Consider the following 16135-nt stretch of genomic DNA (forward strand, 5'->3'; position numbering starts at 1 on the left):
GGACAAAATTATTTTCGCTCCTATGCCACCAAAATGTGGAACGCCCTACCAACAGTCATTAAGACATGTGAATCCCTTGACTCCTTCAAAACCGCTCTCAAAGGGCACCTACGGACGGCTGCAATTCGAAACTGGCCCCCGAGAATTGAACATGGTGGACCCTCTTGTAAACAAGAGCAATGCTTAATTGGGTCGTCCACTCACAGTTAACAGTCTTTGTATTGAGTTTGTGCTTGAAATATACTGTAATTCTGCAAACTGTTAATAAATATTTCAATCAATCAATCAATCAATGTATCCTTCAACGTCTTGTTTATGCCCGAAATGATTGAATGTTACTACAGGTTTTGTAGCAATTTAGTAAAAGTATTAGACCTTATTTTCCTATTGGCCCCCGTTTTATTTTTTTACATTTTGGAAAAAATAGGCAATTTTACATAAAGTGCTACTGCTACTGCCCTCCCTTCCTAAAGTCGTTTTTAAAGTACTAAAGAAATAAACACCAGATACATTTCCCCTAAATAAAAACTACAACTAGACAGAATAAAAGACATAGGCCTACAGAGCATGCGTCTGTGCACTCACTGTATTCAATTGGATACATGCACATGGATAGATTTTTCTCCAACAGTACAGTAATAGCAAATGACCACTATGTGTCTCTGTAGGGTAAGAAGACTCAGGTCGCCTCCTAGTGGAATAGTGTGGAAGTCTCAGACCGGAAAGCAATGTTATGTGTGGAAGCTGTGGCGCCAGAGCCCTATCCTATGCTGTGTACATACAAACTTTTGAATATCAAAATCGAACCTTGACACGCTCTCTTTTCAGCCGCTGTCACACGGTTTGGGAACTTATATTGTTTACAAAATCAGGGATATAAAAACTAACTCGTAGAGGAAAATATGCCCCGTAGGCGACAGGTAAGAAAAATGTAGGTCGCACCCAACACAGGTTAGCTTAGCTGGATGCTCAGCTAACTAATAAAGGGTTGCTACGTCGCTTAGCCTGCTAACAGCCGCTGCATGAGCTATCTAACAGAAACCATACTGTTGGTTTGGTCACACAACGACAGTGATGGATTTGTAATACAATTACCGATATCTAAAAAATACAAGAGAATACATGATATCTGTCATCTAACTGCTCACTCATAATCGTCTGCAGGGAATTAATTTAATTGAGCATGCAGTTGTCATTCATTGTTGACATGTCTTGCAGTGGCTCAGAGAGCACAGCAGCTGTCTGGCTGCGTTCAATATGTCATGTGCTGCTGTTGAATGGTACTGGAATGTCATTCTTTGTTTGTGATTTGTTTCCCTGACAGAGACATGTGGTTGGCAGTGGTTCAGATGGGACCGAGGACTCTGACTCCTCTGCTGAAAGAGAGCAGACCAACAGTTCAGAAAGCGATGGGACCATGATGTCCAAGAGGCAGCGCCTCACCAGAGCATCCACACGCCTTAGCCAAAGCTCTCAGGGTTAGCCCATTTAGCTGTCAAATCTTTAACCATTTTTGCTTAACAACTTGAACCCCTGCACCCTTTGTCTGGTGGGAACATTTGCCAAAATGTGGCGTGGACAGAAAAATCGGGCCAAGTACAGAAGCAACTCATGTTCGTTTTGACTAAGAATAGAGGGGTTTAAGTGGTTAATACATTTCACCCTGTCCGCGTAATGATGTTTTTTGTCCACTGTCACTTCAGATACCCCAGATTTGAAACGAGCCGGGGACCATGACGAGTCTCCACCGTTGACGCCCACAGGGAACGCCCCTTCCTCAGAGTCTGAGCTGGACATCTCCAGCCCCAATGCCTCTCATGACGAGAGCCAGGCCAAAGACGCAGCCAGCAGGGACTCGGACAAGGACCTCTCCCATCGCCCCAAGCGCCGCCGCTGCCATGAGACCTACAACTTCAACATGAAATGCCCCACGCCGGGGTGTAACTCTCTTGGTAAAAAGATCTAGTGCCACTCTTGGTACAACCACTCAAGAAGACTGACACCATTTGGATGAAGTGAATGTGATTGATGTTGATGCCCCTTGTTATAAGCTCAGTGATGTTGATCTGCACTTCCTCCTTTTCTTCGTTCCAGGTCACCTCACAGGGAAACATGAACGTCATTTTGCTGTATCCGGATGCCCTCTTTACCATAACCTCTCTGCTGACGAATGCAAGGTGAGTCTGAAGCCTCTTATGTGAATTGGAATAGTTAATGCATTTAATTGTGTCATCCATGCTGTGGCTAAAATTTGCCTCAGTTCTATTATTACATAGGGCCTGAGAAGTCCTTTCATCATAAGTCACTCTGAAAGCATATTTGTTTATTAGCATGGCATTATTGCTTTATCTGTAGCACAAGCTGCTATGCTTGCCATGGACAGATTTAGCCCTAGAACGGCTCTTGTTGTTTCATACAGTATGTACAGTATTTCACCTACAGAGCCATAGAACACCCTGCTTGATTTCTGCGAGGCCTAAATGTGATAAATGCTCCGTTTGTACTCGCCCATTAAATAATTCCAAAGACGTGGAGTGAAAAATTGTCTAATGGTCTAAGTCACTGATTTTCCTGGAGCAACTGATGACACTTATCACAGTGAATACCACAGCCAAACTACTACTAGTGATGCTCAGCGCATCATCAAGGACAAGGACACCACCCCAGCCACAAACTGTTCACAACCCTACGACCGCGGCTAGGCAAGGAGGCCTACCTCTGTATCAACGGCCACCAGGTTTCTGAACAGCTTCCACCCGTCTACCATCGGACTGCTGAACAAAGGCTTGACCACCACCTGTCTTCAGGCTGGCCATGGATTTTACTTTTCCTTGTGGATCTATCATGTGGATTTTACCTTTAGCCTGACAATGTGCTACACTCGCACCATAATGTCTAATCTCCTGTACATACCCCCTGCTGTGTAACCTTATGTTTTACCCCTACTGTACCAACTGGATTGTGCCATGTGTAATGTAGATATCTTAGAATTTTGTCTATCCTTGACATATTTTTCTTTACAGTTTGACTTTTTACCGCCTTACTCTAACCGTCTTCTATTACTGAAAACAACAAGAAATATGGAGCTTGCACAAAAACTTTACTCCTGTAAACCTTTGATATGACAATTTATTCTGATTCTAAATGTATCATGGAGGCCCCCATGAATTGATTAATTCTTCTGTATTTAACTTCTTTGATATTCATCCCCAGGTGAAAGCTGTCAGCCGTGAGAAACAGGAAGAGGACATGAAGGGACAGGATGAGGGCAACACACGCCACGCCACCCGGCACCAGGTATTCTCATCTTAAACTGAGATTGAAGGGAGATTATCTGAATTTAACATTATCTACACATTAGTAGGGCTGAAATTCCATTAGGAGTTTTCTGTATGTCTCTGAAGAAACCCTGTCAAAGTTGTGCTGAAAAGGTTACTCTAGTGATGTCATTGATGTCAAATCCATGAATGTAAACATGCTGGTTTTAAGCTGCTACCATCAGTGGCCGTGAGTGATATTGTCCTTATTAGCGACAATGTGGGTGAGGTTGATGTAATGTCGACCATAGAGGCATAGTCTGTATGGACATGTTGTTTCTATGATAACTATCAATAATTTAATGAAATTACACAAAGGGTGTGATAGTACTATTGTTCTTCTCATTGCTGAATGCCTGTGGGCCGTGATGTGGATGATATTGGTAGGTTGTCCTTGATAACGGTGTCTGCTAAATACCAACGTTATACCAATTAGCCCTTTACTAAATCCCACCCCAAAAAGTGATTGTCCAATGTCAATCCAAATAGGGGGAGTGTTGTGAACATGTTTCATATATGAATGTCAATGATTGATGTGTTTGTTTCATGTCTCTCAGAACCCCACATCAAAGCAGAGCAGATACAAAGAGCAGGTGACTGAGATGCGGAAAGGGAGAAACTCTGGACTGCAAAAGGAGCAGAAGGAGAAGCACACGGTACATGTACATCAACACTCCTTTTGCTTTGTGTGTGAACACATGCCAGTGCCAACCTCCTATTGCTGTTGACAATGCACAACTGTGCGCCCTTTCCATTGAAAACAATGATGGGTGGGATAACTCTAGCACTTGTGAAGAGGGGTTCCCAGTGGGACTGTAACTCAATCTCTGCCCCTGTTTCTGTGTGGTCCTCAGGAGCATCGGCAGACACACAGCAACACCAGAGAGCCTCTGTTGGAGAACATCACCAGTGAATATGACCTGGAGCTCTTCAGGAAAGCCCAGGCCCGAGCTTCTGAGGACCTGGTAATAGACTGTTATTTATCAATATCTCTATCTACAAGACTATTTTGTAAATAATTGTCTAGACTGAAGTGAGTGGTTATTACGATATTAGGTTGGCTACCATTTCCACCCAGCTGGAAAATTGTATACACTTGTCGAACACTGTGTCTTATGGGCTTTAATGGATAACTGTGTAACAACTGTTGCTGATATAGATCAAACAGCTGGTAGTGTTTACCAAAAATGTCGTTTTTGATTAACAGTGTTTTGTTACACTTTTTCAGCTGCTCTCTGTGTTAATTTATTCCTTTTCGCGACAAGTATTTTCTGGTGCATCCGGCTTGGCCGAGCATTTATATTTAAACACAGTTGGCTTTTTGGGGAGGAATTAATTAGCATGACTAAATTAGGGTGAAAAAAAAACTGGTAAAAAAAAATTGTCTAATCTAAATGGAAAAAAGAGAAGGGGGGCAGAGTGACAGTTTTCATTTCCATTTTTTCTCTCTTAGTGCCCATTTGTTTGGAACACCCGTCATTGATCATTTCAGGGGACTAGGGATGCCCGACGTTTTTTTACTCCCGATCCGATTATTTGATTTTGCTGATCTGCTGATCCCAATTTTCCCTGATCCGAATCATTTGAAAATGAGGTGATTGGCCCCGATTTCCAATCATGTGATCGGACAGCCCTACTTGTATGAAGAGCACAGACAGACATATTCCATGTGTAAATCGACCTTCTCGACCCCACGTTAACCCGTCCACAGGAGAAGCTACGTATCCAGGGACAGATTACAGAGGGCAGTAACATGATCAAGACCATTCTGTTCGGCCGCTACGAGCTGGACACCTGGTACCACTCTCCCTACCCTGAGGAGTATGCACGCCTGGGCCGCCTCTACGTCTGCGAGTTCTGCCTTAAGTACATGAAGAGCCAGACCATCCTCAGGAGACACATGGTAAGAGCTAGACCACTGTTTACCAAACAGTGGGCCGGGACCCATTTGTGGGTCGCGGACACATTGTTATGGGTCCATTCGTTTTTGTTTCCTTTCCTACATTTGGGTTTTAATTATTATTATTATTTAAAAACATTTTCAAAAAACAATCCTAAAAATGCTAAACTTTTCATGAATTAATGACAAAATCCAATAATGCTTTCAGTAATGTCATGAAGAAATGAAAACAATCTAAGAAAAACAATATATATAAAATTAATAATAAAGAAAGTAGAAACTATATTAGATAAAAGAATAAAATGAATTCTATCCAAAATCCAATCCCTGTTGCTGGTAATATTATCCAATCCTGTTTTATAGTTGTTTTTTGTTTGAAACATTTTGTTGTTTATAGTTTGTTTATATAATCTATAATGCATTTTTATTGTGGCTGTGTTTCCAGGCCAAGTGTGTATGGAAACATCCACCTGGAGATGAGGTCTACAGAAAGGGAGCCATATCTGTGTTTGAGGTCGACGGTAAAAAGAATAAGGTTGGTGAGATGTGATGACATTGGCCGCATTCTGAATGAATACTTCGGAAGTAATGTTTTTTGCTGCGCATTTCCATGGGAAATGGTCATTCCGAATGATTGTTTACATGCATGTGATATAAGACATGATGTATGTTAATTCACGCCATCTGCTGGACACATAAAATATAGACAGTTCATTCATTGTGACTGTCAGACGAAAGACGACACTTTGAAATCCCATCATTTCATTCCGCAGTAGTTTTGAGGCTGCTGCTTGGATAGGGGCGGACATATTATGTTTACCGTCTTTTTTTCCCCACCTGCTGCGGCTCCCCTTCTCCGCTGGGAAGGTGATCATCTCGTTTTTATGTGTACTTTATTATCTACAGCACGGCCAGGGCACGCAACACAATGATTATTATTGTATCGGGTCGAGAGAGAGAGAGACCGTTGAACACACACAGATCAGGGGTATCATCATCTGCTGCTGCTCCACATTCTTTTTGTGGATTTCGGATCTGCAAAATGCATGAAATAACGCGCTCTATGCGCAAACTCCTCGGCGCGCCTTGGATATGAGCGCCTTGGAGCATGCTCAGAAAGACCAGAATGAATTTACATCCGAAGCAGTGTATACATGAGTCCAATTTTCTTTCAATCGCATTGAACATTGGAATAATCCGGCCAGTGACATCGGAATGGTTTTTAGATCGCATCGAGCATTATCATTCGGATTTAAGTTTTTGTAGGTGTTTACATGACAACGTGTAATAGGATTGAACTTATATTCGGAATGAAAAGGGGATTTAACTGCTCATGTAAACGTAGCCATTGTGTCGTTTCTATTGTCCATGGCTAGATTCATTCTGGTCTCAAAGACCATTGTTGGTGTTCAGGTAGATCTTGTTGAGACCTGAATGGAATCAAAATGACCCTCTTCTGCCCTTCTCTTTTTTTTTTTTTTTAAGATATTTTTTTGCGGCTTACGCCTTTTATTGATTTTTGAAGGGACAGACAGTAGGCTGACAGGAAACGGGAGAGAGATGGGGGGATGACATGCAGTAAAGGCCGTGTCGGGTCCGGGAGTCGAACCCGCGGCACACTGCGACTGGATTACCAGTCCGGTGCCCAGACCGTTACGCTACGGCCTGGGCCTTCTGCCCTTCTCTTGTCGCTGTTCTAACACCACTGTTCTTATGTGATCTCATAGGAACATTGAGGTTCTCTAAGCATTATAATTCCGACTGATATACAGTATGAATTTAAGTTTATTTCATTAAAAGTATAATAAACAATTGAAACATAATGCCTTGTATTTTGCGGGCAGTGATGCTACTGTTGTCGTCGGCACTACTGATGGTTCACAAGTTCGACAGCAGCGGAATTGGAAGAGCTGGCACTGACTGACTAAAAAGCTTTTGCAAAAGGACTGCCCCCCATAAGAACACTGGATTTTTTAATTAACTTTATTTTCGCTATCCTGGTTTTCTTATGAAGGTGAAGAATAGGGATGCCATTTCATTTTGTGTTTTGTGTGTAATGGGAACCATGTGAAAACATGGCACCAGGTTATCACCCTCAAACTAGAAGCCAATGTGTAAATGATGCTTTGTCCCCAGATATACTGCCAAAACCTGTGTTTGCTTGCCAAGCTCTTCCTGGACCACAAGACACTGTACTACGACGTGGAACCTTTCCTCTTCTATGTCATGACGGAGGCAGATAACACAGGCTGTCATCTAGTGGGCTACTTCTCCAAGGTAGTTTATTGTATTGCGTAATTTGTTTGTCAGGGCACTATTTTATTAAAATGGTGTTTGTACAGCAATCAACTTCTAAAAATAAATAATGATTTTTCCATTGCGTCATATAGATTTATTATTTATTAAGCAACTAATGTATCCTTTTCCCCCCATGTCCAGGAGAAGAACTCTTTCCTCAACTATAATGTGTCCTGTATCTTGACCATGCCACAGTACATGAGGCAGGGATATGGCAAGATGCTCATCGACTTCAGTAAGTAAAAACATTCAGCTTTTACAGATTGTAAGAAAATAACAGCATCTCACTGAAGGCTTACTAACCGAGGCTTCATCTCCCAAGAGTGATAGTTTTGCATGTCCTAGTCAGAAAAAAACTAATATTAGTTTTTATCTGACTAGGACAATGTTGTCTGTTCTACAGGAAAGGAAATAGTTCCTTACTTTCTGGTTTACTGATACTGTGTGTCCTCTACAGTATCTCCCATGCAAACTTTGAGTGCCTTCATGCTACTACATCAAACAAAAAAAGATAGGTTGGGTGCTGCTCCACTACAATATACATTTGTATACATATAATTGTCTCCACCAGGCTGAAGGCACGGGGAGAGTATGTTTTGCACTCCGTCCGTCTGTGTACAGCTAATCTCCGGCATTGTCGGCCCGGTCGATGCCAAACTGCACACACATTCCCTAGATGCCAACGACGAACCCTACCCTAATTTTTCAACAATGGCCTGTTATAGTGGCACCATGAGGCAGAGTTTTGCACGCATGCCTTAAATCATGAACACAGAGTGCAATTTGAGGGAAATTTTGTATGCATTTTCCCACTAGGCCGAGGAAGAAATGCCACTTGAAAATGTTCACATCAGCCTCATGGTGGCGCTATAACTGGCCCATTTATGTTTTTACCTATAACTGCACGATCTGTGTGAAACCTTTTATGCACACTCCCTAGAGGCCAAGGAAAAACGTTGGACCTGCATCACATCTGCTCTTTATAGCGCCAACAGGCTCCGTATAGACTAGACAACACTAATTAAGTTGAACAACATTCCCCTTTAACTGATACTCTTTTGACTGTTCTCTCCCTGCTGTGTTTAGGCTATCTGCTGTCCAAAGTTGAGGACAAGGTTGGCTCTCCAGAGAGGCCTCTGTCTGACTTGGGCCTTATCAGCTACCGTAGTTACTGGAAGGAAGTGCTGCTCAGATACATGTATAATTTCCAGGGCAAGGAGATCTCCATCAAAGGTTTGTGAGAAGCAACACTGCATAGCACTACTAAGTCATGTCACAATTTCCCTTCAGGGAGCCCCACAACGAATCATCTGCATCCATCTCACACTGTCCTCTGCCTCCTTCTCTCACACCAACTAACTCCATGTCCTCTTTCACTACATCCATAAATCTTCTCTTTGGTCTTCCTCTAGGCCTCCTGCCTGGCAGTTCCAACCTCAACATCCTTCTACCGATACTCACTATCCCTCCTCTGTACATGTCCAAACCATCTCAGTCTGGCCTCTGGCTTTATCTCCAAAACATCTGACATGCACTGTCCCTCGTTCCTGTCCATCCTATCCATCTTTGTTACTCCCAGAGAGAACCTCAACATTTCAGTCTCTGCTACCTCCAGCTCTACTTCCTGTCTTTATCTCAGTGCGACTGTCTCTAAACCATTCAACATAGCTTGTATGGTTTACCATACAAGTTTGTACACTTGTAACCGTTCATTTGCAATTATTGAAAATAATCATATTTATCACATTTATTTTCCATGTTGAAACATTTTCAAACATTTTCTAAAAATAGTGGAAAAAGTATAAATTACTAAATAGGTCAGTCATTTCTTTATTTAAGCTATTTGTCATATCTGCCCTGTGCATTTTAGACAGTCTAAAAGGCAAAATAAACTAAATTGTATTCATATTTTGCATACCCTCTATAAGGAAGTTTATTAAGTCTGTCGATGAATAATTCATTTATCCACTACAATTCACATAAACATGCAACAGTAGCAGAATAATGGTAGCAGGTTGACAAATGGTACGAATTGTCTATTTGGTGTTTATTGTTTTACACTGTCATCCAGTGACAAGAGATCTGTTCCCCATGGTCTGCATTTTAATACTTTCAAAAACCTGTGTGGATGAATCCATACATCTATGTCCCAAGTATATACACATCATTCACACCTTTGGACCAAAATGCATATGTAGCAGGATTTTACATTGAATCCCACTCTTTAATATATATAATTGCTCATTCGGTGTACCCAGTGTCATAGTCATGTGCCAAAATGATTCACTATTGTAATATTTGTATGGTGTATACAGAGATAAGTCAGGAAACCGCGGTCAATCCAGTGGACATCGTCAGCACCTTGCAGTCTCTTCAAATGCTCAAGTACTGGAAGGGAAAGCACCTGGTATTGAAGAGACAGGTAAGATACTAATACAAGTTGATCTATGTTCTCAATACGGCTTGTGGGACCCTTGCACTCACCCAGCATCCCAGGTCTAAGTTGGTCCCTGGTTGATGGTTAGAATGAAAACACCATTGTCGGTTACTGGAACAGGAGCGCACACCAATAGTGAAGATGTTTAAAAGAGGGGAGGTCGTACAGCTCACAATGCAAAACCTTTTTCATTTGAAAAGAAACCAATATTTCTACAAAGTCTCTTTTAAATAGAATGAAAACACCTGTATACCTCTGGGTCGGCAGTAAGCAGTGTTTCCTGATGAGTTTAAAAGGGAACACCAGTAATGTTGGGACACAGAATGTGCAGATGCAGACAGACAGATATGTTAGCTATTGTTATAGGATTATAGGAGGTGTGCCCAAAAGCATACAGACAGTGCCTGATTAGATACCTAGAAGCACAGCTACAAGGTCTTTGAGAACCACTGTTGTTTTACTGTGGCGTAGTCATTACTGTAGACGGGTATAAAACATTTGTAAACCATGCATTAACTTCATGTGTACTACGAGTCAATATCCAAATACTGATATATTATTGATTTCAGCTGTTCCAAAGTTTACAAGACCCGTTTTAATTGCTACAGTACATTGTATTCAATTGTTTTGTATTTCCAATGTATTTGTATTTAAGTTAAAATATTACAGTGCAAATGTATGTTTGGTTTATCAAAGCGCTGGAGAGACAGAGTTACTGTTACTGAACAAACACTCGATAGAAATGATTACTTATTTATTGGAATATAGTGCTTTAACTTTTTTTTTTACCAAACATATCACTTACCCTACCTTTAATATCCCTTCATTGTATTATGCAAAGTGGCCCCCTGAAGTGATAGTGCACATTTATGTCCCCGTCTATCATAAAAGTTGCCCAGACCTTTTTTAAACCATAAAGGAATGCAGGGTAAGAATATGCAGAGCACAAGGGTAATTAAACTGACTCATAAATTAACAAACTTGGTGTAACTTAGTTAATTTCTTCTTCCTAGGACCTGATCGATGAGTGGAAGGCCAAGGAGACTAAGCGAGGCAATAACAACAAAACCATCGACCCCAGCTCACTAAAATGGACCCCACCCAAAGGGACATAGGTTCAACCCGCAGGCAGGCTGCTGAATGAACAATACCCCACCAGCCACAAGTAGCCTATAAACGTACCAGTCAATCAATTATCAGTGTTCTTTGTTTCCGTCTTTAAGTCCGGAAATATCCCAGTAGCCCTCTCATTACATTTTTTTATTTGTTATTTCATATTTGAACGCATATTTATGTTTTAAGCGCCATGAATTCAAACAATTCAAAGTGTTCCTGACTGAAATATTGTCAAACAATGAAGGTCGGAGAGAATTTGAATTTGACCTTTCCCATCTCTTGTTAGCTTTGAATGTCTTTCTACTTGCTGACCTTTTTTTTAATCCAATATGGCAGATGACATGAATGTTTTGCTTTTCTCACACACACACACACACACAAAACCACATTGCAGCTTTTGCAGCAGCTTTTTATTCAAAAGTGCATTTATTGGTGGTTTATTTAGTTTGGGCTACACAACATCATCAGCATGACCTTTGAATCCGGACAGAACAGAATGTTCTCTGAGGAGTGATATATATATTTTTTGGTTGGCATAAAGTTGTATAAGATCATGCAAATGTATAATTCCTGGTCACGTTTCAGTAATAACTGAGTTGGGCCCATTCCTCTTGTTGTGAATCTGCCAAATAAAGAAGAACAAGAAACCTCTTCATAAAAGCATTCTGATATTTTAGAGTTTGTTTAGGAAGTCATTGATGTGTCCACTATCGTTCTGACAAATTGCACAAAGGAATAAAACAGCCTCAGGTTTTTCTATCTACAAAGATACCTTGCTTATCTGATTCCTGTGATACATCAAGTGCACTGCTGGTTGCAACTGGAATTATTCTGGTTAAAGACTCTGCAATAAACAGAAAATCGTTTTAACATTTTAATAGAATGGTTTTAACTTGGCTGTAATGATAGTTGTTAATGTGTAGTGGTGCTTTATTATATTACTTTTTTTTTTTACCATTAATAAAGTTGCCTTGAGATTTATCTTGGTTTTATTTGTTCTTACCACCACTAGTAATGCTTCTCCCCATCAGGCCCACAAACATCTCTCCTTTATTTCCTAAAGGTGCACAAAGCAGTCATTAATTCACCATTCACTAACTCATATAATAGCAATTACAGAAAATGTTTTAGAAAAGTATCCATGTTGAATATGGGATTACAGTCAAGTGATAAGGAGATTTATTTTAGACCGTTCTGGCTTCAATCACACTCCACTTACTTCGTCTGCCCATTTGAATAGGTTGTCCTGTACCTGTGATACAGAAAGCCTAATTATTGGACTGTAATTATATTACTATATTCTATAACATTAAACAAGAAACATGTAAGTTATACAAAATTCTTGTAGCTACCTGAGCGTTTGCCCATGAGTCCATACAAGTGGGGGACTTTAGTTATCTTTCGAGTAGCCGACCAGCTGTCCAGTCTCGCCTCCAGTGAGTCATCCTGTTGGAAACAAAAATAGCACGTCATTTATCTATGATCTATAATATCAATATTATTCCATTTGATATACTGAATATTATTTAAAGAATTAGAAAATGTCAATAAATCACTTCATTTGTTAATTTCATTGATATTGTATTCCATTAAGCAAAGAAGAAGAATTATTGCTTTAAATAATACATGAACAGACGTATGTATAATATCCTTTAAAAATACAATATATCTGTAAGACTTGCATTTCTATATCATTCGTTGGAAGCCAACAGTAGATTGCTGCCACTCACCTGCCAGTCTTTGGAAAGCCATTTCTCCTTATTTACATTGAAAGACAGTCCCTGACAGGTTTGCACCAAGGCACAGAAGACGACTATAAGCTGTAACTTCCAGTTTTCCATTAAGGCTTCTAGTATACCTGTTCTGTGTCTTCTGCAGCAAAGCACCTATTTTCCTATCAGTTGTATGGACCAATACGAATATATTAAATAAAAGAAACTTCCCAGATAGATACAATGCAATGTCTTCCTTACTCATACTGCCTGATCACACTGTATCCAAGGTCCATTTATACCACCATACTCCATGCAGCTATAGTCCCCTCCCCTTTAAACATGCTCAAATTATTAGAGACCCTCTGCTTTTTCTTTTGATCTGAAGGCAGGCTGGAACATTTTCCACATTACTCATCCAGTAAACGGATATGTACAGTAGTAGCTACAATGATTTACTCAAGCCCACTTTTGTTATTGAGCCTGACAAGTTTTACAATGTCATTTTCACCATCACTTTTACTTTTTGAATTAGTCTTTTATCGGAAAAGAATCACACCATTGATACAAAAATACTGTGCAATTTTGTTCAACCAGTTGCTCCTGTTTTTCTCACAATATGTACTGTAAGTGGTTCAGAGATTCCCCTTAGCAGATACGCACACAGGTTACAGCATATACTGTAACAGACATTCTGCCATAAATATTGACCATTTAGTTTCGTATTTCAATTCCATGTATATTAGATTCCGGGTTGACTATTTGTCAGAAAATATACCGCTCTGCTGCCTCATTTGTCTTTGTGATGTGTATGGGTTTCTTTGATATCAGCCAGGACAGCAGGTGGCTCGGGTCTTTGAACAATGCTTTGTAAATACCTTCTGCTTTGAGGTTCACGCTTTAATAGTCAGCCAATTGACTTAGTGAACTACAAACTAACCTTATTAAAGCATGGCAAGCCCAGTAATGACCTATAGGGTTCTGTGGTTGGCCCGAGAGATATGTGAAGCATTATTGTTTCCATTGCGTGCCGTGTTGTGATGTGACCCTCTGAAGAAGATAGTCCCACAGCCAGGGTTGTGGAGTGGGAAATTTGGTATAGTCTTTTGTATTGGCCTATAATATATTACCAACAGCCAGTCAGCAAGTGGATTCATGAATGTATGTATAGACAATATTTTAGGCCTATAAAAAAAAGATTATATACTGTACGAAATTTTGCACTTTAAACTAAAGAAGCATGTTGGAGAAAGGCTGGTTACAAGTCCAAGATCCACACTGAAGCCACACTATTTCTATGTATATCCCGGGATCCACATTTCACATTATGTTTTTAACTTTTTGGACATATCCAGGTTTCATTTCTTAATTGAATACAATAGGTCTCTGATCAGGCTGAAACCTTGGCCAATTTTCTTTTTCCACAACACACTCCGGCTATTGAAAGTTGTGGAGAGGCAATTACTTGTCAATCGGTCACCCTCTCGAAACAGGCCTGACACACGCTTTGATCCTTTTACAGGTGCTTCTCGAAGCCCGGGACAATTTGGCTTGAAAGGCAATTACACCTGAACAGCCTTTGTGTGCACATACACACCTAACATGGAGTAGTGACTCAAAAAGGGTTCGAAGGGCCAAGAATTTGCATTTTAAATGTCCCCTGCACAAAGAGCCTGTGTAATGGCAGAACACTGTATTTCCATGTTATTAAAGGTATATATATAATATTGTGAAACCCTGATGACCCCAGACGTGTGCCATATTCATCGTTTCCCACAGGTGGATCATCAGAGCAATCATGTGCATGAATCATATGCATGGGAACAGAAAGACACAAATTCATTGTCTGTGTTTAAGGACTATTGAATAGCATCAATGAAACCATGGAACATTCATCCACAAGGACATCTTGCCTCTCCCTTGCCTTATCGAGTCCCCATCTGGAATGTGTCCTCAGTTTGATAGTTATAATGAAGCATCGGAAATCGCATCAGTCACTGTCATTGAATGGATATAAAAGAGCCATACATGCTGGAGGTTTGGGGAGTACAGAACCTATTCTAGTATCCGTTGCAGTTCTCCATCTGACTGAGAACAGGGTGTCCTGACTCTGCTGTGTACACTGTAAAACCACCGGGTATTCATTTAACTCTGGGAGTGTACAAATGTACCCCCACCCCCAGACCCATTTCACAGCTGGTAAGATTTAGGCCATGATTCAGGGATGAAGTGATACAGTATCATGGGAAATAATGTTATAATTATTTGATAGATTCCCTGGTTCTAATGGTTTCCTAACAGCCTTCATACATGGATGGATTACACAAAGAGTTGTCTTTTGATTGATTCTTATTGACTTGATAGCACTTTTAATATTCTAACAACGTTATTGTAATGGCAGTTATCACTTATATAGAAACTGAAATTGGGCCTTAGGCCCTACTGTGTAATACTGATCAACAGGCAGAGAAATTGGACACAGCAGCCTCATCTGTGCATCGTTTGTTTTGTGGTTTGTGTTAATAAAAGCCATCATCTCTTCTTTTCCTCCCCTAATTGAAATCATGTGACTGCTTCTAAATACCACCACCCTGAAAGATTTGTCATTTTCATACCCTGCTTAACTTAACACAGGACATTTTGTTTATGCTATTACAGAGCAACCTGCGAGGTGTAGGCACACACATAATCTATGTCCTGTTCAAGGATGCTGATGGATACATTGCCTGTTGCAGCGATTTAGGCTACAAATGTTTTTTGGGGTTACGAGATGGTCTTTATAATGCCTTGCCTAGGTCACCCTGTCACCCAAGTTTCTTGAGATCAAAAGGGCTACATGCTGTTCATACGAGGAGTTGCCACAGGGGGTCGCCATGTGACCAAAACAGGGGCCCCTCAATACAAATTGCATCTGTCAGAGGCTGCTTAGAAACATCTTTGCCGCCGTCTTTGTAATAGGACACCCACTGCTTGAGCCGGGGCCTGTAATCTCCCGTTGACAGATATTGTATGTTATCAGATGGGCAGAGGTCCACAAATACTGAAATGTGATGAGTTTAGTCACAAGAGCCTCCTATCATCACGTATAGTACTCTGACATAGCTGCTTTAAATGGGTCCTGAGGCTGGCTGCCTGGTAGGCATGCTTCCTGCCCACTATCTCTTCACAATCTGTGATCCATCTTAACATGGACAAATTAGTCCATTCATGGAACTAAGTGGGCTTTAGTGGAGTTTGTCTCACTGAGATGATCAGAGCTACTAGGGTGAAGGTGAAAGGTGATGATTCGAAACATGCAGTGATGGTGGAAGAATTAAGTAGTTATTCCGTTTTTATACCACAAATAATATTTGTC

General features: G+C 40.7%; 2 protein-coding genes across 3 annotated transcripts; one reads left to right on the plus strand and one right to left on the minus strand.

Annotated features, from left to right (window-relative positions):
• Positions 1-745: 745 nt before the first annotated feature.
• On the plus strand, positions 746-12026 carry kat7b (K(lysine) acetyltransferase 7b). 2 transcript variants are annotated; one of them, XM_083787796.1, is made up of 14 exons: positions 746-931; positions 1325-1478; positions 1704-1952; positions 2095-2177; positions 3214-3297; positions 3875-3973; positions 4172-4282; positions 5029-5220; positions 5663-5752; positions 7354-7494; positions 7657-7750; positions 8602-8748; positions 9831-9937; positions 10966-12026. In XM_083787796.1, the coding sequence occupies exons 2-14, from the start codon at positions 1418-1420 to the stop codon at positions 11065-11067; spliced, it is 1560 nt and encodes a 519-aa protein (XP_083643922.1). In that variant the 5' UTR covers positions 746-931; positions 1325-1417; the 3' UTR covers positions 11068-12026. The 2 variants fall into 2 exon arrangements, with proteins under 2 accessions (XP_083643922.1, XP_083643921.1); XM_083787795.1 differs by having other exon boundaries at positions 746-920; positions 10966-12025.
• LOC310874880 (uncharacterized protein) lies at positions 11650-12923 on the minus strand (the record flags this gene model as incomplete). Its single annotated transcript, XM_083787797.1, has 6 exons — positions 12799-12923; positions 12421-12514; positions 12288-12320; positions 12072-12125; positions 11841-11912; positions 11650-11690 (listed from the first exon to the last, which is right to left on the minus strand). Exons 1-6 carry the CDS (start codon positions 12907-12909, stop codon positions 11650-11652), a joined length of 405 nt encoding a protein of 134 aa, XP_083643923.1. The 5' UTR covers positions 12910-12923.
• Between the last annotated feature and the right edge of the window lie 3212 nt (positions 12924-16135).

The sequence above is a fragment of the Protomyctophum parallelum genome (genome assembly GCF_964188405.1).
Source record: "Protomyctophum parallelum genome assembly, chromosome: 17".
NCBI classification, from domain to species: domain Eukaryota; kingdom Metazoa; phylum Chordata; class Actinopteri; order Myctophiformes; family Myctophidae; genus Protomyctophum; species Protomyctophum parallelum.

What these genes read in the sequence shown, in the direction of transcription:
- kat7b (XM_083787795.1), top strand. An exon ending in CCTTAGCCAAAGCTCTCAGG is followed by an intron (nt 1,479 to 1,703) that starts GTTAGCCCATTT and finishes CTGTCACTTCAG; the next exon opens with ATACCCCAGATTTGAAACGA. An exon ending in CCCGAGCTTCTGAGGACCTG is followed by an intron (nt 4,283 to 5,028) that starts GTAATAGACTGT and finishes ACCCGTCCACAG; the next exon opens with GAGAAGCTACGTATCCAGGG.